The 26,801-nt window shown below is 33.4% G+C and overlaps 1 protein-coding gene across 1 annotated transcript; it reads left to right on the forward strand.

The window, feature by feature from the left end:
- Positions 1 to 10,830: 10,830 nt before the first annotated feature.
- On the forward strand, positions 10,831 to 12,185 carry LOC109019662 (protein ANTAGONIST OF LIKE HETEROCHROMATIN PROTEIN 1-like). Its single transcript, XM_035695790.1, has 3 exons — positions 10,831 to 11,427; positions 11,505 to 11,736; positions 11,857 to 12,185. The coding sequence occupies exons 1-3, from the start codon at positions 10,831 to 10,833 to the stop codon at positions 12,183 to 12,185; spliced, it is 1,158 nt and encodes a 385-aa protein (XP_035551683.1).
- Positions 12,186 to 26,801: the final 14,616 nt, after the last annotated feature.

The following is a 26,801-nucleotide window of genomic DNA, read 5'->3' on the forward strand; positions in this document are numbered from 1 at the left end:
ATTTTAAAAATAATAAGAATAAATCTAGAGCATTTGATTTCACATAGCAAAATCTCACACAATTTATTCTTCTTTTTTATAGAATCTCAATTATCTCAAGTTGATGATAAAAATTACTTAACTATTCAATATTTTTTCTCGAATAATATTAAAAATAAAAATCCTTCTTGCAACAGCCTGGTGCAACCAGCTTGCAACTGGCGCCCCTATTTAATAAATTTTTTCATTTCTTTCTCCCTCCCCTCCATTTCGTTTCTTTTCTCTCTATCAATTTTATCTGTTGTAATCATTCCCTCTATTTTTCTAATCAAGTTTGAGTGTTTATGTACGAGCATGGTTTGAACGGCTAGTTTAAAACATCCTAAAAAAATATCAGCAACGTTAGGTATCAAAACTTTGTGATTTTGCGTTGAAAAATTGTGGAAGAAATAGTGGAGCTGGTGAAGGTGAGAAGGGTTGTTTGTTCTATTTTATATCATGTTCGGTACTCCTTATGTAAAGAAGTGAACCCACATTATTTCCAGAATGGTTGAGAAATACTGGAAATGTTACTGGCAGTGGCATTTCAGCCAACCATTCTGCGTCAACTGCTGCTCATTCAGATACTTTTCAACTTGCTAACTTGTTATTAATGATGCTTAACAAAACAAAAACAATTCAAGAATAAAATTACATGAGATAAACAAAAATCAATGCTTGGACGAGAGTAGATCTGCTGCAACTGGGTGAATTGGGATTATGACGGAGACATTGAGAGCCGGGTTGCGTGAGAGAGTTAAGAAATGAAAGTTGAGAGAGAGAAAAGAAAGGTTGCGAGAGACAGCTAAGAGAGAGAGAACGTTGTTTGCGATAAATGCACGAGCTAGTGGACGAAGAATGAAGAAAAAGAACTTATCTAGAAAAACTATATGCCGAAAAAAAAATGATGAGAAAAGAATAAACGGAAGAAGAAAGAGAACCATAGAGATCTATTTAAGATGAGCTCTCTTTCTTTCTTTGTTTTTTTTCTTTTTACTTTTGTCATTTCTATTATATTTTATTCCACATAATTTGTCAGATATAGCCCGATTACCCTCGTTTGAACATCCCGGTTGTACCTAGCAAAACTCTATAAAAAATATCTCCAACTAATAACTCCATATCTCTATGTGAATTTAACTAATTGGATACTCATTAAGTTCTTTGAATTTTTCTCGAAAATCACACTAATCGCAGTAAAGTATATCTGTTTTCACTCAACTAATGGTATTTAATCCTAGAGCTTTAATCACAAATCACTTCTCAGTCTCATTGCAATCCAAAAGATCGAACAATAGTTAGCTAGAGAATTGTAAGCATTAAGAACAAAGAATAAACACTCAATCATGAAAATATTAAAAATAAAATAACTTGGAATATCAATTGTGTTCAATACTAGATTACATCAAAACTCTAGAAAATAGAATTAGTTCATAATGGAATTGAAAAGAAAAAGAATAAAACTAGTATTTTTCGTTGAAGTCGGTTGATGAAGCATGTGGCTCTTGCCTCTGCCCTCTAGTTCTGCCTTCTCGAAAGAACACTTAAAGAATAAATTATGAAACTCTAAACTCAGACTCTAAAACATAAAAACTCTTGACTCTGATTAAGAGCTCTCATCTATTCATCCCACAAGTCGAGATTAAATAGATGTCGAAATTCAAATCTAGAAATAAGATAACTACGGCTACAATTTAACCTAAATATCTGGAAAATAGTTTCTAAAGATAAATATTAACATAAAAGAAATTATTCTAAAAATAACGGGATTATCTAAAATGGAAAATTCAGTGATATGTGGCTTGAATTACGAAGCTCGGAAGGATTCGATTGCCAACAGATTGATTGCGGAAGTCGGATTTGGTGGTCAGCAACAGATTAATCCCGGTCGGGATGAATTATCTCACCGAGTAGATGTCGTGTGCACTGAATATAACTGGTATGGAGGTCACAAATGAACGTGTGTGGAGGTCACAAAGACCACACAACCCTCTCCTCACCTACCAAGTGGAAAGACTCCTGACTGGAATGAAAAACTCATATCGTCTTTTCTAGTTGTTGCCCACAATGTCGTTTAGGTTGGACTTTTAAGTTAGTCGTTTAGACTAGTCACCCAATCTAACCACCTAGAGCCTTGTCGCCAAGTCTTCGCGTCTTCTGGTCGTGAGTCTCCTCACCCACTGAGAGGTAAGTCTTCTCGCCTTTGGGTGAAAGAAATCTCTTTGCTGCCCACAGTACAAAGCTCATAGCCCAAATCTCATAGACTCTCTTTAGATCTCATTGTCTATCATCAATCTGGATCCGTAGTCTCTTCTTTTGTACCAAAATACTCTCATTTTACACTAATGTCTCGTTTGTTTTTACAAATGAGATGCGATGAGATGAGATAAGTTGAGATTAAAGTTAAAAAGTTGAATAAAGTATTGTTGGAATAAATTTTTTAATATTATTGTTGTTTTGGGATTGAAAAAAGTTGAATTGTTTATTTTATTTTGTATTATAAGTTGGAAAAATTGTAATGATTAGATAATATGAGATTATATGTTTTCTGAAAACAAACGAGGCTTAATCTTCTCATTCCTTAAAATCCAAGAAAATAAATAAAAATATGTAAAAATAAAATAAAATCAATAGTATTTAAGGGAAAATGACAATTTTCATAAATAAAATAGTGATAAAAATCACATAAAAATAGCACTTATCATTCATGTATCTATTTAATGTAATGTATCCTCCCATGTCTGTAAAAGGGAGTCTTGAGCATGATTTATTGTAGACAAACAGTAAAAATGTTGAGAGAAATAATATTGAGTTCCTGAAGAACTAGTTTCATATATTCTAATCCTTCAATTCTATTGTTACTTTTATTTAGTTTTACAACACGTTATCAACACGAGACTCTAGCCAGCCATTGTGTTCTTGATCTTTGGTAAGATATTTGTAAACCATTTCTCGACCACTATAAGTTTTTATTCTTTAAATATTGTTTATTGCGAAAAAAGCACTCTATAAAATTTTGATATGATCTATGTGATATTATGTAAAATATAATATTATCATATCAATGCGATGAATATTCTTGTCTTCTATATGTTGATTCAATTTTAAATATTTCTTTCTCATTCAATACAATTAAGTAAAGAAATGAAGCATCCCTAAAAGATCGCTCTAAATCAATAATTTTATTGAAATTTGAGTATTTCATAAAAAAATATCCGTTGATTCTATGAGGTAGTTTAAGAGAGTAATACGTGTATCAGAAGACCGTGATGATTAAATACAAAAACTTGTGATGATTAAATACACCTGAAGTTGTACAATTGAAATTCTGTAAAGAAATAAAAGCTCCCAATGATGATATAATTGAAATGAAACATATAACATATTCATGTTTCAAATGTGCTCTCGCAGTAGCAATATCAAGTGCGAATATTTACTAAGTATTTGAACTAATATCTATTTTACTAGTGGCTAAATAAAACGATCTGTCAATAAAAAATCACCAGTCTCGTCAAATCAGTTCTATTCCATTCCCTGAAGTGAATGACATTTTCATCAAAGAATTATGTGGTTAAGGACGTGGACTTGATTATAAAAAAAATAAAACAAAAAACAAAAATAAAAACAAAAACAAAACAAAACTATCTAGATCATAGACAGTGTACTCAATATTTCTCAAAGAAATGTGCTTCATACCACTAGAAGTGGAACTATACCATAATAAAGCAAGATGAAAATAAAGACTTACAGAATAAGTCTTTAAAAAAATATGAAGCTAAATATCAATAGTTTGGTATGAAATGACATTGGTTACGTACTTGTTATACGTCCAAACATTTAGTAAACCTATATCAAGCATCTATGAAGAAAAAAGAAAAATGGGTCAAAATGACTTTTCCTAACCACAAAAATTCAGCAGATTATATAACTTATTTTGATAATCTAAATATGATGGTCCTAAATCTTCTCGATATTTATGATCTCTTTGTAGACCCAAACAGAAGAAATTCAAAGAGGATGATATTGAGCTCCTGAAGAGCTAAGTTTACATTGCTATCTTCCAAATCTCATGAAGAGAAAATAATATTTTAATTAGTAATACATATGACCATGACAATTAATTTTATTTCTTTCTATATTATGTTTGAGTCGTTATCTCTTAATACATCATGTTATACTTTCTTTTGCATTAATAAAGTTTTGTATATATTTTTGTTTATAAAGAGGCTAATTCTATTAATGCATTGATGAATTCTAAGATGATTTGTAAATATATGTGAATGACAGACAGTTAAACAAGCACAATTCTTAAGGATAAGAAATATTTCCAATATTTGACATTATATAAAGTCAACGTCAATACAATATCTAGGTCATCAAAACTAATTGAAGGCCCCAGAAGAGCCGACATCCTGTTGCAAAAAGGAATAAGATTTTGTATTGATGATGGTTTGTATTCTTCGAACTCTAGAAGAAATTTACTGAATTTTAAAAATATTTGTTATAATGGTTATCATGTTGAAACCAAGAATGAAAGCAGTGATGAATATCTTTAAATTAAAACAATAAATTTAGACTAGAAGCTCATATTTGAGAAACTGTTATCTTTCTCTTTTGGGTTATATTATACAACATTAAAAATCATTGAATCACATGTTGTAATGCACCAAAAGTGCTCTAATCTAAAAATCTTTATGCTTTGGCATAATCGTCTTGGTTATTCGGGATCAATCATGATGTGTCGAATAATTGAGAACTCATATGAACATCCTTTAAAGAACCAGAAGAATCTTTTATCAAGTAATTATCCATGTGTAACATATTCCAAACGAAAGCTAATTGTCAGAATATCTCATTCCAAGGTAATTATTAAATCTCCATAATTTTTACAAAGAATTCAATGAGATATATGTGGACCTATACATCCACCATGTGGATCATTTAGATTAATATATGCATAAATTAGATGGTCATATATTTGTCTACTTTTTACTCAAAATGTTGCATATGCTAGACTTCTTGTATAAATTATTAGATTACTGACTCAATTTTCTAATTATCCAATTTAGTCTATCCGATTGGATAATGTAGGATAATTAAATTTAAAATTTTTATGATTATTGTATGTAAGTTAGGATTAATATTGAATATTTTGTTGCTCATATACATATTCATAATGGTTTAGTTGAATCATTTATTAAATGTCTGTAATTAATTGCTAGACTATTACTTCTAAAAATAAAACTACTTATCTCTACTTGGAGAAATGCAATATTGACTGATGCATCATTATTTTGAATAAGACTAAGGGCAGGTTTGGGGCCGCGGACGAAACCCAGAATTCTTGTCCCATTTCAAGTCAGAGACGATATGAAATATCCAAACATAATGTTTCGTCCAAAACACAATCAAGAATTCTTGTCTCAGTTTCCTTTCACTGTTCATAGACATGACCAAACACAGAACCGGACAGTACCAGTTCTGAACACTGCATTAAAGTACTTTTCCGTTTGGCATTAGATGTTTCGTCCCTCTTTCAACGACCCATTGAAGACGTTTGAATGAGAGTAACGTTTAGAAACTGCTGAGACGCTTCAAAAGTCTACCTGGTTTCCAGTTCGTCCTTCGCTCAGGTTTCACTCCATAGACTCGATTCCAGTTCCGGCATCACCCCGAGGTGGGATTTCTCCTTCATGCCCTAAATTGCAAGAATCATCTCCGCTACCTCCGAGCTGCCTTGTCTTCGTAAACTGTATTCACGCTGTTAAATCTCAATCGGTTCCCGTCAATAAGCTGTGCTCGAACCAGCTGGAGCCTCAAATCACTCCTGCACATGAGAATCTCTGCCTCTAATCTCTGCATTGGCAGTGCAATGTGTACCCCAACCCAGCGAATCTCTGCCCCTAAACCATAGCCCCTGTTCTGCATCCTTTCCACGAATAGAAGTGACCTCAATAGAGACCCGTGGGCAATCACGTTGTTCAAATCTGTACGAACCCCATTCACTGTTTGAGTTCTTCGTCTGGTGCGGAAACTCTGCATAATGGTGTATAAAGTCCCAGTTTCCACTCCAACCGTCTTCACCCCAATGAACCGGTGCAAGTCTCGCAACGAAATCCCCAAACGTCGCAAGAGATGCCTCGCCGCTCATAAGTCCATCACCACGGGTCCCAAGACACGCTCCTACCAGGTAAATTTCCTTCGGTTTCTGAATTTATATGATATGTATGAGCTGTGATGGGTCGGTTAGAAAATCAGAGGAGGCATTATTTCACTTCGTTTAAATTTCGCTAAATTGCTTCAAATGCTCGCTTAAACTCGGGATTTATTTTTTTGCCCATTAACATGGTTGCTTAACTGAAATATGCTCTGCAACATATAGAGTGGGGCGAGGAATCCCACTCCGAGAAAACCTTTGCAAAGGGCATGTATGCATTTCACACTAATGTGGTTTGAGATATGCTCTAGTGTTGAGGTATAATCTGATTAACATGCTTATTGTTTAGTTGGTTAACAGAAGATTCACGTATGATGCATTGGGATTTCAGAGAGACATGGGAACTATAGAGTCTGCAATAAGGGACTTATCTGTTCGATTTAAACATGTCAATAGAGAAATTAACTTCATACCTTATTTTCTTGATATGGGGCTAAGGGCGTTTCAACTTTCAAGAGTGTGTACTGATAGATTTTTGCCACAATAACTTGCGGTCTGATAGTATTTTAATATGAAGTTCTTAACATACAGTGATATCTACACCCCAGACTAAAATCGATAACAGCCAAAGGTATTTTAATGCAGTCTGAGAACCAATGGTTGGGAACATGGATGCATTTGGCAGATTGCATCCAAGTGAGTTCATTGGATTTCTGGGCTAGCTATCTATCTAGCTTTCCATCCCTCCTATTGTAGATTTCTGATCCAGATGTCATATGTGCTAGTGCTGCAGCCGATGGTAAAGATAGATAGTTGTCATTCTTCGTATATAGGTTGTGTTTGATGGGACCAAACATAACTCATCTCAAACTACTCTTTGATAAGAATCATTACTTTTTAAAAAATGATTTACACAATATTTTTTACAACACTTTACACAACAATGCTTTAAATTAGGAGTATTTTTGTAAAATACCTTATAAAAGTAATATTATTTTACAAAAATATCTTTGTTTTATAACATTATTATGCAATGTATTGTATAATGTGTTGTGTGTATATCATACAAAGTGACACCACTTTCTTGCAAGCGCTGCAAGATTTCTAAATCATTTCTTCATTTTCCTCCCCAAAGTACACTCCACCCAATATGGTAGGATTACAGAACTAGATTTAGTTTTTTTCGACATACACCAGGTTACTCATTTATCCATCAGAAACAATGTTTTCTACTATCAAACCAAAAAATATCCACATTGAGAAAATCCACAAACAATGTCGATCCAATTCTCCACCAAACTTATGATTAACCATCTCAGAGAATCAATTCTCAGTCCCGGCCTCCTGAAAGGAGAAAAGGAATTCATAATAAGCACACAAGTTTCTTCTTTAAAGTTGAACATGTTGAACATTATAGTGGTGCCGAGGTTTGGAAAAGTAGTAATGGGAAAGTAGTTGAACATGTTGCACTACTAAGAACACACCCCAAAAAATTCATATGGAACTTAGTGAGACTGAAAGTTACAATGATCTCTTCATCTTTCAAAATAACATCACACCTACTTTAGGATCTTGGAAAACAAATTTTTCTGTAGGTAGGCAGGAACAGTATCTCCCAAATGGCCATCATATATGGCAAACAGCCCTAATTCATGTCTCTTAATCTGCATGAATTTAGCAACATGATAATCCTCCATCGGATGATTAGCCTTCCCTTTTACTAGGCTGAAACCATACTTTATTACCCCGTCATGGCTTCTTCCTTTACCAGAGCTAGATGAGGAACGCACTCCTACAAGCTACATAACAAAATTATGAATAACAAAGACCACAATATAAATCTAGCATGGCTTAGATGCAATTATAAGGCACGGAAGCAAACAAATGGTAGTTTGCAATTTTCAAACCATTTATACAGCAGCAGGAAGAAAATTAAACACTTTATTACTATTCATGCTTGCAAAACCACATCATCACAAACAAATAAAGCACTGAAAGTTATCAACATGGGGACCTTTTCTGTGACCTATCAAGATGGGAAATTGGTTCTTTGTTTTTCCTCCAATTCCATCTTTATTTATTTTTTTATACTTCTTTCTTTACCCCCTTCTTTTGTGGTCTTCAAGGCTCTGTGTTGTGTGCTGTTTGAGGGATGGGGAGGGACGAAAGAGGGGCACCATAAGTATAAGATCCTCCACCTCATCCACCCCACCTTGCTACTTCGGAAATAATATGGGAAGCCTTGCTACTCTGAAAACATGCAGTTGGTTCAATTCAGCGCATCAGGCTGTCCTAAAATACGTGGCTTAATAGTGCAACATGTTCACTTTACACAACATTATAGTGGGGCCGAGGTTTGGAAAAGTAGTAATGGGAATCCATGTGCTTGTAAGCTGCTGCATGCAAACACTCTGCTGGAAACTGCTTCAATATTCTGGGAGACATAAAAAAAAATAAGCATAATCTGGATCAACCAGCCATCAGATGCTTGGGTTTTTTTTTTGGTTTGAAGACTACTGGCGTTAAAAACCAATAGACTACATCCGTATATTTCTAACTTGCAACAATTGCCTTTAATTTCTTGATACTTTTAAATTCCAGGAAAACTTGCAACACTTGCCTTTCATTTCATATTTTAGTTAGGTGTATGGCTTATACCAGAAAATATGTTTGCATATTACTAAGGTCATGTACACATATATTAGCAAACATTGTACAAAATAAAATAGGAATTTTAGTAATTTTCCAGACAAATAGATGCCTGGGTTTTTTGTTTTACTACAAACATTTCTATATAATTGTTGATACATGAATTATATTACCGAAGAAGGTCTCGCGCTTTTGCCCTGAGATGGAGGTCTAACTTATACCATTTCTTGATGTAGCGTTACTATTTACGCTCAACATCCAGGTCATCCTCTCATAAGGTACGAATGTAGTCGCTTCATTCCATATTTTAGCATAATAACCAAGTTTTGTACCTTCTCTCTTCGATTGTTTTTTCATACTTACTTGACGATAGATTTCATATTACTACAATTTCCTGTCATTATTTCCCAACTTCCTTAGTTCATAAACATGTCATTGTGTGTTCACCATGTAATGGTGAATTGGAACAAACCCAATATGGGGTGTTTGATATCTCACTTCATGTGCAATCAGTGGTTTCATTTGAGCATATATTAGATTTATATGGAGAATGAGACAATCGATTCGACCCGGGATGCAAGCTTATGGGCAGATGGATTTGAGGTTATACTTATAGACATGTTGTACGAAGATACCCTGATGGGTAGCCTGAGGGGAGGGAGGATCACGAACAGTGATCATGTAAGGCTTGCTGAAAGGTTGTCTGCAGTAGGGCCAAGAAAATTTAATTCTGATCAAGTTAAAGGCAAACTAGCTCGTCTCAAACGCAGACAACAGGAATTTACGGATCTTATGAAGCAAACTGGATTGGGGTGGGACCCAGAAAGGAAGGCACCAGTAGCTAGTGAAGAACACTGGGCGAATGCCCTTCAGGTACTACAATCTATTTAAGTCACTTTCAAATGCTTCAACTACTATATACATGAGTCGATATATTCAATAATGTGCTTTGATGTTATTTGTTTATTCTAACCACTTTGTTGGGCCCTTAGGTTAGACCAGCATGGAAGAATTTCAAGACGATGGGATGCGCAAAGTATGAACAACTTTGCGCAATATTTGGCTATTTTGTGGCGACTGGTACAATGCATAGGGCTTCGACAGATCCGGCCCCAGACAGTGACGATGGGCGCTTGCTTGATGAAGAGATGGGGAATCGTGGGACACCCCTCGCAGATGATCATCTCGACCCCTCGATGGATCCCCAGGTTCAACCGAGACCATTCTCCGCCTCCTACGCCAGCGGGTCTCATAGACGACAGAGGGGAGGGCCCACCCAAGACGCATCCATTCACTAGCAAATGAGCGAGACCCTCGATGCTATCAGACGCAGTTTCGACGCTAGAGAGAAGGCAGCATTGGAATCGATCGAGTATACAAGGTTGAAGAAGCGCAGTAAAGGCGACACTAGCATGGAGTCATCTGGGGCGTTTGATCTCCAAATGCATTGTATGAAATTGCTTGAAGAAGTTGAACCTCCCCTACCGCCCGAGCAATTTAACAAGGCATTTGACCGATTGTTGAGCACAAAAGTCCAGAGATCGTTTGTGTCAATCTCTGATACTCGCAGAAGTCAGTGGGCTTGGAGTTTGAACTGATCGGTCATGGCGGATGATTAGTTTCGGTTATGAAGGCCTAACTATTGTTTTCTTTATTTAAATTAGTTTATTTGCGGGACGTTTTTGTTTTTTCAATTGGTTGAGGGATGAGCGATTCCAAATGCCTTTGTATTTGAGTACGTTTAGTTTGTTAATTAGCATTGAACTTTATTGTTTTTCCCTGCACTTTGTGATATTATATTTCATGATGAATTTATGTTACATGCTTATTGTGATTATGCTGGTTATGATATCTACATACTTGAGCATGATGTATTTGAATGTGACATAATTCCAAAATGTTCCGGCCTTCATATATGTATAAGCATGAACAACATCAATTTTCATTAGTAAGATACTAATATACTGTTTTTTGTTTTTGGAATCACAAGCAATCCGTTACGCATAATGGAAACCAATAGTAGTTCGGAAGAAGCCCAATCGATGGAGACAAACAGCGAGATGGAGGACACATGCTCAAGTACGTCTCAGAGGAGCGAGGCGGATGATGGAATCTACCCATCTCATTCGAGTGGAGATGAATCCGCAACGCAAGAGGTGAACATCGTGTACATGATGTTCATGGCATCACAGTTGTCTGGAGGTCGAGTTCGTATGCCCGAACACAATGTTGGCCTACGAGGGGATCAATATATTCAAGCAGTCTTAAGTGGTAACCCCAAAACTTGCAAAACAATGTTTCGAATGGAGGTGCAAGCCTTCCGTTATGTTTGTGACCTTTTACGAGACTCATTAATTATGGACCGTACGGAGAGAGTGTCTGTCGAGGAATCAGTAGGAATATTTTGCCTTCTTGTTGGGCATGCACAGGGTCAACGAATCGTTGGGGACCGATTCCAACATTCAAGCGAGACAATTAACCGCCATGTGAAGACTGTGATGCGGGCACTACATCAGCTTGGGAGGACAGTGATTAGGCACACTGAGAGTGATGGGGTCCATCCTTACATTACGGAGAACCCCCAAAATTATCCATGGTTTGAGGTATGAACTTTTCTATATATGCCTTATGGTTATCATTTTATTGTGCACGTATATTTTATATGATAATTGTTATGTAGAAATGTCTTGGTGCTATGGACGGCACAATGATTAACGCCCGAGCACCATCTAGGCTGAGTAATGCATATAGAAATCATCATGGTCAAATCGCCCAAAATGTACTATGCCTATGCGACTTCAATATGAAGTTCACGTATGTATATACTGGCTGGGAGGGTACAACACATGATGCAAGAGTATTCCTGGATGCCTTGAGTCGACGTCGGAATCAATTCCCATGGCCACCCGAAGGTAAACATTGTACTTTATATATTAGTTAGGTTATTTTAATTATAAAATAACGTAGAACATAATTTGAAAAAGCAGTTGTCTTTTTCAGGTTGTGCCTTGATTTCATATTAACTTTTGCAGGCTATTATTACCTTGTCGATTCCGCATTTCCATGCATTGAGAAATTTATGCCTCCATATTCGCGAGAGAGGTATCATCGGTCTGATCGTTATAGCGGTCGTCAATTCCGAGGATATAAAGATTATTTCAACTTCCGACATTCGTCGCTGCGCAACATTATTGAACGTACATTTGTGTTATTAAATAATCGATTTCAAATATTGAGTGCGATGCCTCGCTATCGCCCTACGAGGCAAGGGATGCTTGTTACCGCATGTTGTACGCTGCACAACCTTATTAGAACGGTAACGCCAAATGATGAGTTCATTCAGGCAGCATTGGCGCTTTAGTTTAGTGAAGAAAATATGACTGGGAACGATGAGGCAGGCGAGCCCTCTGAAGTGGTTGACATGTCCCATGAGTCAGCCGGAGCTATGGCAGCACAGAAAGATGCGATTGCGATCCCCATGTGGGAAGATAGGTTTGGAGCATGAACGTGTACAAGTTTATTTTAAAACACTTTATGATTTGGTCTTCACTTAGGTAATGACAACTATTGGGAATGTTAATGCTTTGGATTGATTTACATTTTCCATTGTTTGCAAACTTATCAATTGCGGGTGACCAAATTTGACGGCCTATAGTAAATTGTAAATAAACAATATATGAGGCTATAATATGATATATAAAAAACAATATATCATTTTATATATTATGATATATGTATATTTTCATACTAATAAAATAACACCAGATATTCATATAATATATGTATAATAACCTAGTTTATTGTTTTTTTCCCAATAATTGACGTTGCCAACGTTCAGCATATTTATATATATAAAGATAATGGCATAAAAGAGCACATATGTTCAGCATGAGAACAGAATAAAGTGTCAGTCGATAACAACCGTTCGGTTTACATTTGACACTATTGTGTGCAGGGAAATGTTTAAGGTAACATTAACTGACTTACATTATCATTAAGTTTATACATTTTAACATGACATAATAAGGCAATAAATAAAACTCAAGATATGATCAACGCACATTTGTACTTCATCTTCATTGTTTGAAACTTGCTATCCTTTTTTTTTTTTTTGTTCAGCCGCTAATCTTTGACTTCTCTATTCTGCTAATTGCAACGTTCGCTCACAACAAACTGGTAGAGAGATTGAAGCATCAACCCATTGAAAAAATTCGCACTGGTTTTTTGCCTTATAGTATTGACAATTAAAAAAACGCCTCCCAAAACTGATGGGCTTGGCCGACATCCGCAGTTTGCATGGCATGCCACAATAACATTGTGGTATTCGTCCCACTAGCAGCTCCTCTTGTAGCCTGATAGGATCGGTTGAATTTATGGACACACTGCTTCTAGTTGCCATAGTTCTTGAACATAAAAGTTAAAACGAGAAAGTCAACAGGTTTGGAAGAAAATGGTTTTTCACATTCCTCCCAACATATGCATTCCAGCGGGTCTGTATGTAAGCAAAATCAAGAGATGAAAGAAAATGGTGGGCTACCTAGGTAGCCATCTGATCTTTATTTGAGTTTTTTGGCCTTCTATACTACTCAAGTGGCAAAAGCAGAGAAAGTGTTCTTCAATCGAAGGGTGTTACCGACATGAACTTGTGGGCTAGCTAGCTAGCTACCTAGTCTTTATTTTCCTCAAATTATCTTCCTTCAGATTAGTTAAGATAAAGAACAACATATATATTGCTATATGTATGTATTGTAACGTCGAGAGGATGCAGTTCAGTTAAGATTATTTTGGAAATTATTTCTAATGGTATTACAAAGAAAGATTAACGTCGAGCGTATATATCATAATTAGCATGGGGAACAAATTATAAGTCTGTGTGAATTGGAGTACGATTATGCAGTTTGACATGTCATAAAACAACAACAAAAGGACATAAAAAATGGTTTAAAGTTAAAAAACTGCAAATAGATGCATGAGATATTATCACAGAAATCGCAATGTGTTCGTAAATATGGTATTGTTTAAGATTCCGCAACATTAGGGACTTTTATTAATAATTGAAACGTAATTTTAGTGCCTAATTCAATTGGTATAGAACTTCATCAAGCAATGCAATGCAATCCCATTGAAGTCCAATAGATACGTCAATCATCAAACGAACAATTGGATGAGAATACCATTTGTCAATATATATACTAATTCTAATCGTATTTTAATGTTCATTGAACCCATCTTGAATACTTTTGCTGCTTGTTGGTACAGTTTTAGGGAGTATGGAGTAAGTTTCAGAGTAATTTGGTGAATGAAAGCATTCACCAAGAAGCCAAGAGACAAACAAGCACCGACTCAGCCCTAAGTAAAACACTGCTATATAATTAATTGCAACCTACATCTGGTTATTTTTAACCCCGTAGATTGGTATATAATCCAATCTCTGAGTAGAAAACCAATACATCCCCGACGGCAGAATACCAATGGCCTTGAATGTGTGTAGGTGCAAATGTATGTATTTAATTAAAGCAACAAAAATGGAAAATAAGCAATCAAGAAAACACTGGGAGACGTAAGGAAGACCACAGCCGAAGTACATGCAAGACAAAAACAAATAGAAAATACAATGAATTGAGATACCCTGCAGGTTGATATGAAAGCAGTGAAGAGAATTTATGAAAACCAAAGAGGAGCAAAACTTTAATCTTTACTTTCGAGAATCTAAATTTCATGACAATAGAAAAGTAGCAAACATCTTGCACAGGTTCATCAAACTTTTGTAGACCAAAACAATCAACAGAGCCTCATAAACCTAAAAAAACCATAACCTAAATGCCGATGTCAAGCAAACCAATTGCATCACAATTGACAGCCTAGAAAAAACATGCAACCCAAAACTGAAAAGAAATTGATGGGTTTTTTGCACAGCATGGTCTAATGGAGCCAAAAAAATTTCGAATGCCTTAGTGCTTCAGACACTGCTTCAAGCACTAACTTGACACAGAGAAATCCATTGTTGCTAACGAGAAACATGTGGCAAACTCTATTTTTGGTAAAGACTAGCATAATAGAGTTTTCTAATTGTTTGCAGGGAAATCCCACTTGCTTAGCAGAGCTTCCCAGTGAACATACTTAACAACTTCCCTGAGAGGGTGTTTAAATAGGGCCGATATTACCGCAGATAAAATGGAAAGCAAATAAAGGATGGCACAACTCAGAAAACGCAAACTAAAAGCTCGGGAAAGTAAAATAAAAAAGGAACAGATACGCTGGTTCAAGTCCAGGAGAAAATCCAATAAACACCCAAAATAAATAAGTTGAATATCTGAGTTCATTGACCGAGTCCAATGAAGTGCCAGGCAAAAAGGGAATTTTAACAATTATACTACTGACCCGTAGGATATGTGACACCTAATTTGGGAAATGGTGCGCGAACACAGACCAATTAAGCATCCGCCATTACAACCGGAACCCTAACATTTCGAGTATCCAATGTTCAAATTTCCAGTTGTTTAAGACGCTCAAGAAAGTATGTACAACAACAACATGTTCAAATCAGATGAGATCACACTGAGCTCCCAACAAGTGTTTGCATTAAATCCAATCAAATCAATGTTTCAACCGAGATTCGAATCAAATTCAGAAAACCCTAGTGGGTCGAGGACAAGAGATTTATAGCATTAGATCTAATCAAAAATAGGGGAACTTACCTTGTTCCCAGGTGATAGTTGTGTCGGAGAATGCTTGAACTCGAGACTCTGCAAACGAATCCCGTGGTTCCCTCCAAGGATTCAGCTGGAGAGGGAGGGTCTTCAAACCCCCACAATCACCCCAAGGTTGAAACACTGGACTCGCGGCACTCTTCAAGATCGTTGCACAAACCAGGTCTCACTTGTGTTTAGATGAGTATTGAAAATATGGGGCGCGGAAGGATGATCTGGGACAGTAAGGGGAGACAGACGAATGGGCGAGGAAAGGCGTTTCCAGAATAGTGGGGAAAGAGATGGGCTCGGTGAGGGGAAAGAGATGAGACGGGAGATCATCTCCCGAGGTGGGTTTGCCATTAATGCAAACACGGTGGGACCCACAAAATTATGTTTTTGAGGAAGACAAAATTCTCATTTAACTTTACTTCCAAACACATCTAACTGTGGGACCCATAAAAATTCTTTAACATATCAGAAAATTTTCACTCCTAACATCTTCATACTATTTACAAAAATTTCAAAATTCTCGTCTCGTCTCACTCCCCAAACCTGCCCCAACTGTTTATAATAAATACTTTCCATTTCAACTTGCATTTGACCAATTATCAAACATTTTTCGTCCTCATATTTTTTGTTGTGTTATTTATGTTCCAATTGCACATCCCCAATGCACTAAGATGGGTTCTTAATATAGACTTCGAATTTATGTTGGTTTTGATTCTCCCTCTATCATTAGATACCTCGAATCCTTAATTGGAGATTTTAAGGCTCGTTTTGAAGATTGTGTTTTTTATGAAATAGACTTACTACCATTAAGGGGAGAAACGTTGTCAAAAGTATAAAAATAAATAACATGGAACATTTTGACGGAATCTCATCACGATTCACATACAAATTAATATGAACTAGAAGTTAAAAAGATCATTCATTTGCAAACTATTGTAAATAAATTATCGGATGTCTTTACTGACAATAGGAAAATAATAAAGTCTCACACTTCAACTACTAATACTACAACAAAGATCAATATTCTGGTAAAACAATCAAATAATGCAACAGTTAAGTCTAAAATAAGTCTGAAGCGTGGAATACCTATTTGTGCAAAATATAACACTCACTGGAAGAGAAAAACACAAAGAAAAGAAATCAGTGCTCCTAAATAGGTCGTACCCACAAAACAGGCAACAATAGCTATAGATCCATCCAAACTTTCTGTCTTTTTGTACAAAATTCTCCTAAAATATAATCCCTTGAAGTGGAATCCCCTGAAGAGGAATTCCCTAAAGAGGAATCTCCTGAAGTGTTATCTCCTGAAGAGAAAATGTACCTTAAAATAACGAGATCTCAATATATTATATAAGTACGAGAGAGTTATTTGATAAAAATAAAATTGTTGCAGACAACATATTTTCATTTAAATTTTCTATTAATATCACAAGAAGTGATGATGAAAATAAACAAAAAACTGTCGATATAGAAATGATTGGCCAAAAAGTAAAGAATCAATTCATGCAGAATTGATGTTGCTAGCAAAACATGAAGTATTTTGACTTGTAGTCCAAACACCTAAGAGTGTGATGCCTGTTATATATAAGTGGGCATTTGTTTGTTAACGTAATGACAAAAATAAAATTATGAGATACAAAACACGACTTGTTTCATAAGGTTTCTAGCATAAACCCTTATTGATTATGAAGAAACGTATTCCCCTATAGTGGATGCAATTATATTAATATTTTATACTAGCTTGATAGTTATAGAAAGTTTGGATATGCATTTAATGGATGTTTTTACGGCATACTTATATGGATCACTACATAATGATATTTCTATGAAAATCTCTGAAAGATATAAAATGCATGAAGCATGTAATTCAAAGTCTTGAAGTATTTATTCTATAAAATTACAAAGATCTTTATATGGATTAAAACAATCCGAACGCATGTGGTATAATCTTCTAAGTGAATGTTTAATAAAAGAAGGATTTGAGAATAATCCAATTTACCCATGTGTTTTCATAAAAAGTAAAGTTCAGATTTGCTATTATTGCAATATATGTAGATGATTTAAATCTGGCTAGAACTCTAGAAGAGCTAATAAAAGTCGCAAATTATTTAAAAAGAGTTTGAACTGAAAGACATTGGAAAAATAAAATTTGTCTTGGTCTGCAAATTGAGGACTTTTTAACTGGACTTATCGTCCATTAGTCAATATATCCAGAAGAAGTTCTGAATTACTTTTACATGGACAAACCTCATCCTTTGAGTACTTCAATGGTTGTTCGATCACTTGATGTGAAAAAAATATCAATTTCACCCTTGAGAAGATAATGAAGAAATTCTTGGTCATGAAACATCATATCTAAGTACAATTGATGTTTTGATGTATCTTACAATTTGCACACGACCAAATATTGCATTCTCAGTTAATTTACTAGCAAAATATAATTTTGCACCAACTCAAAGGCAAATAGAATGTGGTCAAACATATTCTGTACTACCTTCGTGGAATGGTTGGCAAGTGATATTTTAACTCAAAAGGATCAAATATTTAATTAGTTGGTCATGGAGACTCGGATTACCTTTTCGATTCGCATAAACAAAGATCACAAATATGATACTTGTTCACTTGAAGAGGTACATCTATCTCATGGAGATTTGTCAAGCAATCATTAGTTACTACTTCTTCTAACCATTTAGAGATTATTGCAATGCATGAAGTTAGCAAGGAATGTATTCGGTTGAGATGAGTAATTCAACACATTCAATATAAGTGTGAATTATCCACAAATCAAAAGAGGCTATATGAAAGGTGATAAAATCAAGCATATTTTGCCAAAATTATTTTACACACGAGCTCCAAAAGAACAGTGATATTGATGTCAAGCAAATATGATTATGTGAAAATTTGGCAGATCTATTCACTAAAGCATTACCAACTGCAACATTTAAAAAGTTGGCGTACAAAATTGGAATGTGTTAACTCAAAAATATTTCATTGTAAACAATGAAACTCTACATACTTTTGAGGAGGAGAAAATTATCATACAAATTGTACTCTTTTTTCTTCATTAAAGTTTTTTCCACTAGGCTTTCATTTGCAAGGTTTTAACGAGTCAATTATAAAGCATTCCAAGGTATACAAGAATATTGTACTCTTTTTCCTTTGCCATTCGTATTTTTCCCATCGAATTGTTCCTTAGCAAGGTTTTAACGAGACATGTTTTTTGTGTATGGTCATCCAAGGAGGAGTGTTGTAAATACATGAATGTAGTAAAATACATTCCATGTATTTGATGGATGACCATTAGAATTTTGACCCATTCATGTATTTCTATTTTCAATGTTCATGTATCCTCTTGATTCATGTATTGTCATTCCCTAAGTTCATGTATCTATTTAATGTAATGTATCCTCCCATGTCTATAAAATAGAGTCTTGAGGATGATTTGTTGTAGACATGCAGTAAGAATGTTGAGAGAAATAATATTGAGTTCTAAAGGACTAGTTTCATATATTGTAATCCTTCAATTTTCTTGTTACTTTTCTTTAGTTTTACAACAGAAGATAATGTTATAAAATTAAAATTTATTTTTAGTTAAATAGAATGCTTGCATGGATTATTTTAAAATAACTTATAAGATAATTGTAAAAAAGTTATAGGTATATCATAAAAATGTTACAAATATAATTTCTCGTGCAAAATATATTCACACTTGGAAATTTATGAAAACATCAATTCATTGTCATATAGTGGTGTTGCATGTGCAAAAAGAATGAAGAGTTAGTTGATAATTTATTACTTCACTGGAGATTGTCGCCACGACCCAATGGAATGACTTCTTCAATAAGATGAGACTCACGAGGGAGATGCTGAGAAAGGTGATCGATCTCTTAGCTTCTTGAAGAGGCATTCAGGATAACTCTTATATTGTAGCAATATGGAAGATGATACCAATATGTTTATGGTGGTGCACTTGGAGGCAAATGAACGATAAGAAGTTTTGAAGATCGAGAGAGATTAATGAAAGAGTTTAGGAAATTATTTTTCAATACTTTACTTTATTGATCGGCTGTGATTGGTTTCAATGGAACAAGTTTCCATGAATTTCTTATATCACTGAACTAGCACGCTCAGGCGACGCTCTTATATATGTATCGTATACCTGGGTTTTTGCCTATTCTTAAGATTAATAAAATATTGCTTATCTATAAAAAAAAATATAACTAATAAAATATCATAATTTCTTTGATAAAAAAAAAACAAAAAACAAAAACAAGAGTTTTTCCCTCTTAGTCTTTGATCAACAACTTTATGTTTAGCACTAATAAGTACAAGTATGGGTGTAATCGGTCATTTTCAGTTCGATTTTTGACAAATTTTATAACCGAACCGGTACACACCGATTTTTGAAATTTAAAAATCGATATGGACCAAATCATCACCAAAACCGAACCTTTAAGTTTTTTCAGTTTCGGTCCGATCCAACTTTTCTAATTTACCGTCTATACGTGTGGCATTACATAAGTTTAGTATTATAGTTTTTTCAGCACTAAACTTAATTGTTAGAATTTAGTTTTTTTATTATGAATTATTAATTTATTAGCGTCTAATTATATTAGTATAGTATGAGTAGTCATGTCTAACTTATGCCAAATGTTATATTAATTTTATGTTATAAGATTAATAGATTTGGATAATAAGATTAAAATTTAATGTTATATTAATTAACAATTTAGCATATATATAATATAATATAAAAAATTATACATAATAGAAAAAAATTAACAATATTAATTATTAATTTATTAGTGTCTAATTATACTAGTATAGTATGAGTAGTCATGTCTAACTTATACCAAATGTTATATTAATTTTATGTTATAAGATTAATAGATTTGGATAATAAGATTAAAATTTAATGTTATATTAATTAACAATTTAGCATATATATAAAATATAATATAAAAAATTATATATAATTGAAAAAGATTAAAAATATATATACATATACTAGTTCGGTTAAGTTCAAACATGTTTTCAAAATATGGAAATCGGTATCGAATCAGTTTAGGATCGGTTTTGATTTTTAAGAATCGATACGGAACTGGACCGACTATAAACAGGATCAAACCCATTAGTTCGGTTCAGTCTAGTCTGGTTTAACCCCTTTTTTTAACACCCCCAAGTAAAAATATTAAAGAAAACTGAAATGATTATTGATAAAAACTCATGTGCAGAGTAGCTAATTAGTTATATAAGAAACTTAAAAAATAAAATCTTGGAAAAGGAATTAACCTAGAGTAAGAAAGATTGCACATTATGAGTATTTTATTTTTGGAAAAATATATTTTTTTATATTATAAAATCTTTAAGGATAAACTTTTATAAGACTAAGCAAAAAATCGAAAATTTGAATCCGAAAAAATTGAGCCGGAGTCGGATTTTCTTTTTTTCATTTTATAGTCAGAGTCAGAGTAGAAGGTGTCGCTGGACTAACTCCGACTCAAATCCAATCCGACTCAGATCTGACTTTGACTCTAATATTGAACATATATTATAAAAATATATGTATTTATCTATATATTGATAATATATACTAGTATAGTTATATATTTATATAACTAGAACTTATATAGTTTAATTCAATAATATACTAATATGATCTAATTATTTTAAAATAATATACTTATACTATAATATAGATTGACTAAATTGACTAATAGTAGTTTAGTATATCATGTAAACATCATAGTATTACTACCATGTAATATTAATGTATAATAACATTAGTATAATAAGTTACTATAGTATAATAACATATAATTAAATATTATAATACGAGTCTATAATAAAAATAAGTTAGACACTAACATAGAATAGTATAATGAGTTAATAACATGTACTATAGTATAACAACATGTAATTGTTAATAATCAATACTATAGTACAAGTATAAATACTAATAGTTTTATTTAAACACTATAGTACAAGTCCATTTATAATAATGTATAATAACACTAGAGTACATGTAATACTAATGTATATTGTATGATAACATTAGTATAAAAGTCTAGTATATAATTAAATTAGAAATAAATTAGACACTAGTATAGAATAATTACTATTATAATGAGTTAACAACATGTAATAATATAGTATAATAACATGTAATTATTAATAATCAATATATTTAAATACTATAGTACATGTCTATTTATAAAGACTAACAATTATATTTAAACACAATAGTAGAAGTACATTTATAATAATGTATAATAACACTATAGTACATGTAATACTAATATATAATAACACTAGTATAATAAATTTTATTTAAACACTATAGTACAACTCTATTTAAATAGTAGTTATTAATAATCAATATTAACAATTAGATTTAGTGATAAAAAAGAATTATAAAAATCAATAATAAAAAAACCTTATGGCTAAAACAAATATTAAAATTAATTTAGGATTTAGTTTATGGTTTAGGAAAAAAAATACCCAAAACCCCGACAGTCCAGCCAAAAAGGGTCAAAGACCAAGTAACACGATGCTCTTTTTAGTAGATAAAACAACACCATTTTATGTTGTTAGGGTTTTAAACCACCCCCACCTCCTCGTTGCTGGCTCATTCCCCCTCCCTTCAGCACGATTATTTCTCCGACGAATCTAAGTCTAGTCTTTCAGAAATTCCATTTTGGAATTTTCTCTTATCCCACCATATTCACCACCGATCTAAGTCTAGTATAGGGTTTTTAAGTTTCAAAACTCTAAGGCTGGGTTTGTTTAGTGAAACCATCACAACTCACTATCCAAACCTGGCCAGTCTAACCCAAAATCTCTCACCCTCGTCGACCACCACTACCCCTTACTGTTCACCACCAATTCACAGTAAGTGCTTTTTGATTTTTTTTTTTGGTTGATTGTTCATTGTTGGTTGATTTTGCTTTTGTTTATGTAACTAGATTTGAGATATGCTTGCATGCCCAAAGGCTTCCAAATTTTTGGATCACCACGGTCTTCAGTAAATCCCTCCATTGCCCCTCTCCATGTTTGCTTATGATTAGATGTTTGCTATCTTAGTAATCTATAAGCCATAGTAGGCAGCAGGCTACTTTCTATCACATCTCATCTCATATCATTTCGTCTCATCTCCTTCCCAAACATAATTCAGATACAAACATTTTCAAATTAATCATTACAACTTTTTCAAACTAATCATTACAAATTTTCCAAACTTTCAAACAAAAAATAAAAAACAATTCAGTTTTTCAAATTTTCAAACAAAAATAATATTATAAAACTATATATTAACAATATTTTAACTTTATAATATTTTTTAGTCAACTTTTTCTCTCTTATTTCCCAAAACATAAAAAATACTCAACTTAAACTATCTCACTATTATTTACAAACTATCTTATTACTATTTACAAAATTCTCATATCATATTACTTGTCAAACGAGCCCTAATTAAGGTCGTGTTTGTTTAGTGAAATCATCTCAACTCACTATCCAAACCTGGTCAGTCGAACCCTAAGTCTCTCACCCTCGTCGACCACCACTACCCTTTACTGTTCACCACCGATTCATAGTTTTGGTTATTTATTTACTTATTTTTTTGTTGATTGTTGGTTGATTTTGCTTTTGTTTATGTAACCAGGTTTGAGATCTGCTTGCACATCCAAAGGCTTTCAAATTCTTGGATCACCACGGTCTATAATATAAGTCCCTCCATTGCCAATTGCCATGTTTGCTTGTGATTGTGTGTTTGCTATCTTAGTAATCTATAAGCCATAAGTAGGCAGTAGGCAGTAGGCAGTAGGCACATACACACAAGAAAATAGATTTATGCTACCTCCAAGAATGCAATTGTTTTTTTTTTCCTTATAGTTGCCTCCGAGTATGCATATAGAAGTAGTTGATAACTTCTAGCAATAGGATTTAGAGTTAAGTAGATAACACCAAACTTATTAATGTGATTTTTTGTAAACTTGTATTATATGAACTTTTTTAAGCTGTTTTTTGTGTTGTGTGAACTTGTATTATGACCCAATTTGCTGTTAGTTGATAACCTGAAAGTTTGGGATTGTTTTTGTGTTTTGTGGACTTGTATTATGTGAATTTATTGTTAGTCGATAACCTAAAAGTTTGGAGTTGTTTTGCATAATTAACCTAAAAGTTTGGTTTTTTTGTATTGTGCGAATTTTTATTATTTGAATTTGTTGTTAGTTGATAACCTGAAAGTTTGGGACTGTTTTGTATGATTAACCAAAGAATTTGATGTTGTTTCTGTGTTGTGTAAACTTGTATTATGTGAATTTGCTGTTAGTCAAGAACCTAAAAGTTTGGAGCTGTTTTTATATTGTGTGATTAACCGTACACTTTTTATTTGTGTATTGCGTTTTAGTTTTTAAATTATGAATTGTGAAGGCACAAACACTCATACGTCCACCTCTGCATCTTGTCCAAAAGGATCACAACTACAAAAGCCTATCGAGGCTTCCATAATCGAAGAGTCAAGTGAACCATTAGACTCTTCGGTAGGCACTCCTACTACCTTCTGTTCTAACCCTCGCTTTCCACCAAGTGGTAGAAACCCCAAAAGTATGTTTGAGGTATGTGATCACTTCACAAAAGTGTCTGATTGTGATCCTGAAAAACCTATAGGAACTTGTAACCATTGTGAGAGGTTGTGGAAATGTCATAGATGATGGGATGGTTGGATAATTTGGGAGACTAGTTGTGTTTCAGCACACCATGGAATGGGAAGAAGCCCACAATATTTGGTTTTTGTTTGTTGTTGGAATAAAAATATGTAATTGATTTTATTTTGTGTTGTCGGTTATATACGTTATGTTTTAGTTTTGGCTTGTATTAATTTTTGAGTGAATGATATAGGTTTTTTTTTTTTTTGTAATTATTATTATTATTTTATGTTTTAGTTTGGCTTGTAAATTGCAGTAAAGAAGCAGTGATTAGTTGTAGTTTTGGTTATGTTTGTTTTTTTTTTTAAACTTGTAGTGAATGATTTATTTTTTCAATTTTGGTTATTTTTTAGTAAAATTGAAGTAACTAGTAGTGAATAATTTAGTTTTATATTGTAATTTTTGAAAATTTTAAAATTTGAAAGACCACAAAAATTTATGTTTTAAAAAATTGGCCAAATATGAAGTTAAAAAAAAGTAAAAAAAAAAAAACCAAAATTAGCCAAAAAGTAAAAACGTAAAATTATGTTTTAAAAAATTGGCCAAATATAAGGCTCAGAACTTAAATTTTAATGAAAACAAAAAACAAAAAATATATATGCATTTAAAGTTTTGATAATATATTATTATTATTATTATTATTATTGTTATTATAAATTCTTGTATAGATTATAAGATTGTTTAAACTTCTTTACGGGACGAAGAATAATGTTATGATTTTTTAAGAAGTGTCAAGAAAGAAATGGAGGTTTTTTCTATGCCACGTTTTTTTTTCTAGGCCAACTGATATAATTTAGCTAGTTAAGTAATATATATATATATATATATATATATGTATATATAAATGATAGAATTTCTCTCCACAATAGATTGGAAGAATTTTTTTTCAACATGATCTACATATAATATTGTTAAATATCCTGCAAACGTGTGCATGTCTTTAAAAGACACATGTATTCCAAGTGTGCTTGTGGGTAGAGAGAGAGAGAGAGAGAGAGAGAGGGTGGTGGAGGAAACTTTGTAATGATTGAGGTATTGTGTGCCCCATACAAGAGGCAACTAGAATGAGAATATTCATCTCACAAAATTTGAAGAATATATTTAGATCATAAAGGGTCGAACACATACAAACCCTTTCAAAGTGACTAAAATAAATATTCGTAATCTCCTTGAATGTACCTAAAGAGATATATAAAAGCATCATTCCTTTCCCACATGATTTTGAAGGAGGAAAGTATACCAAATTGCCGTGAAAATACCAAACAGCGCTGCAAATAATTAATTCCGTCCAAATCCAATCGTCGCAAAGTAGATGCAACTAGAGCGTCTCAAAAGGTTTATGGCAGCGAAACTAATGTAGGTCACAAATAGCTCTAATATCTGTAACAAATACTATCGCCACAAACATGTTTCAATTTAGACGCAAAAGAATGAGTTGATGGTAAAAAAACACAATTGCGGCAATATTTTAGTGCCATAATTGAAAAATATCGCCACAAAAAAGGATTATTCCCGAGTAGATGCAAGTATTTAATATTTGTGGCGAGAAAGATCTTCATAAATGTGCTATTTTTGTGAGGCAAAAAGACCGATTATGCAGTCAAGAATACATTTGTGACTAACTAGTAGTGTCGCAAAGATAAACAATTAGCCAGGAAAAATTTATTGCCAACTTTGAAACTATTGTCACAAAATACATAAAAAAAAAAAAATTACACATCTTACATTATATTACAATATATAAAGAAATTACATAAAGTACTTACTTTTTATTCTAACCAATTATATTATATTACAATCCATAAAACAATTACATTATATACTAGGCGTGCAACTTTAGACTTTTAAAGGCACATCAAAGTATAAAACCTGGCATGATCATCCAAGGCCCTGTTTAGTTGTTGCTGACTGGTGTGCTTGAGCCCTTCAATTGTCATCTAAGAAAGAATAAAAATAGAGCATTAGCACACCAAAATAAAGGGCAAGGTGAGAGACAGAGAAACCCAACCCAACATATAGTGAAAGTAAAAGCTTTTAAGGTGAAGAAGATTACAAAGAAAAGTATAGGATCATCGGCAACATAAAATACAATCTCCATCAGAGATTCAGAGCTACACAAAGAAATTATTTAAGAAAAAAAATCCATAATGCTTATGCTTGTGTTTAGAGTGCAGAGTAAATAATGAGTGAAAATAATCACTTTCTCCCAAGTACCTTGATTTAATATCCCTAGCGCTACTTTGCCGTTGCAATGTGCCCTGTAGTAATATCTTCAATTAAAGTCAATCAACAATCTTACAACTCCATGAAAAAAAGTAACATTAGGATAAGGTTTATAAATGTAGGAGATTAAAACTCAGACTATAAAAGGCATTCAATTGATCATGCTCATACTTCATTAATCCATTTAGCTTGCTAGATAAGAAAAAAGGCAAGTCTTGCTGTAATCTCCATTGCTCTCAATCCATCTACGTGGCTAATAAGGCCATGGATATCAGCCACATAGATGTTGGACACACAGCTTAAGCATTATCTCAACATGAACACTACTGCTATTAGGACAAAATC

This window comes from Juglans regia, chromosome 11 (genome assembly GCF_001411555.2).
Source record: "Juglans regia cultivar Chandler chromosome 11, Walnut 2.0, whole genome shotgun sequence".
In the NCBI taxonomy this organism is placed as follows: Eukaryota; Viridiplantae; Streptophyta; class Magnoliopsida; order Fagales; family Juglandaceae; genus Juglans; species Juglans regia.

Excerpts from the sequence above, each read along its gene's own strand:
- LOC109019662 (XM_035695790.1), top strand. The coding sequence starts at position 10,831 with ATGGAAACCAATAGTAGTTCGGAAGAAGCCCAATCGATGGAGACAAAC. Across the intron at positions 11,428-11,504 it reads AAAATTATCCATGGTTTGAG|AAATGTCTTGGTGCTATGGA; the intron begins GTATGAACTTTT and ends ATTGTTATGTAG. Across the intron at positions 11,737-11,856 it reads ATTCCCATGGCCACCCGAAG|GCTATTATTACCTTGTCGAT; the intron begins GTAAACATTGTA and ends TAACTTTTGCAG.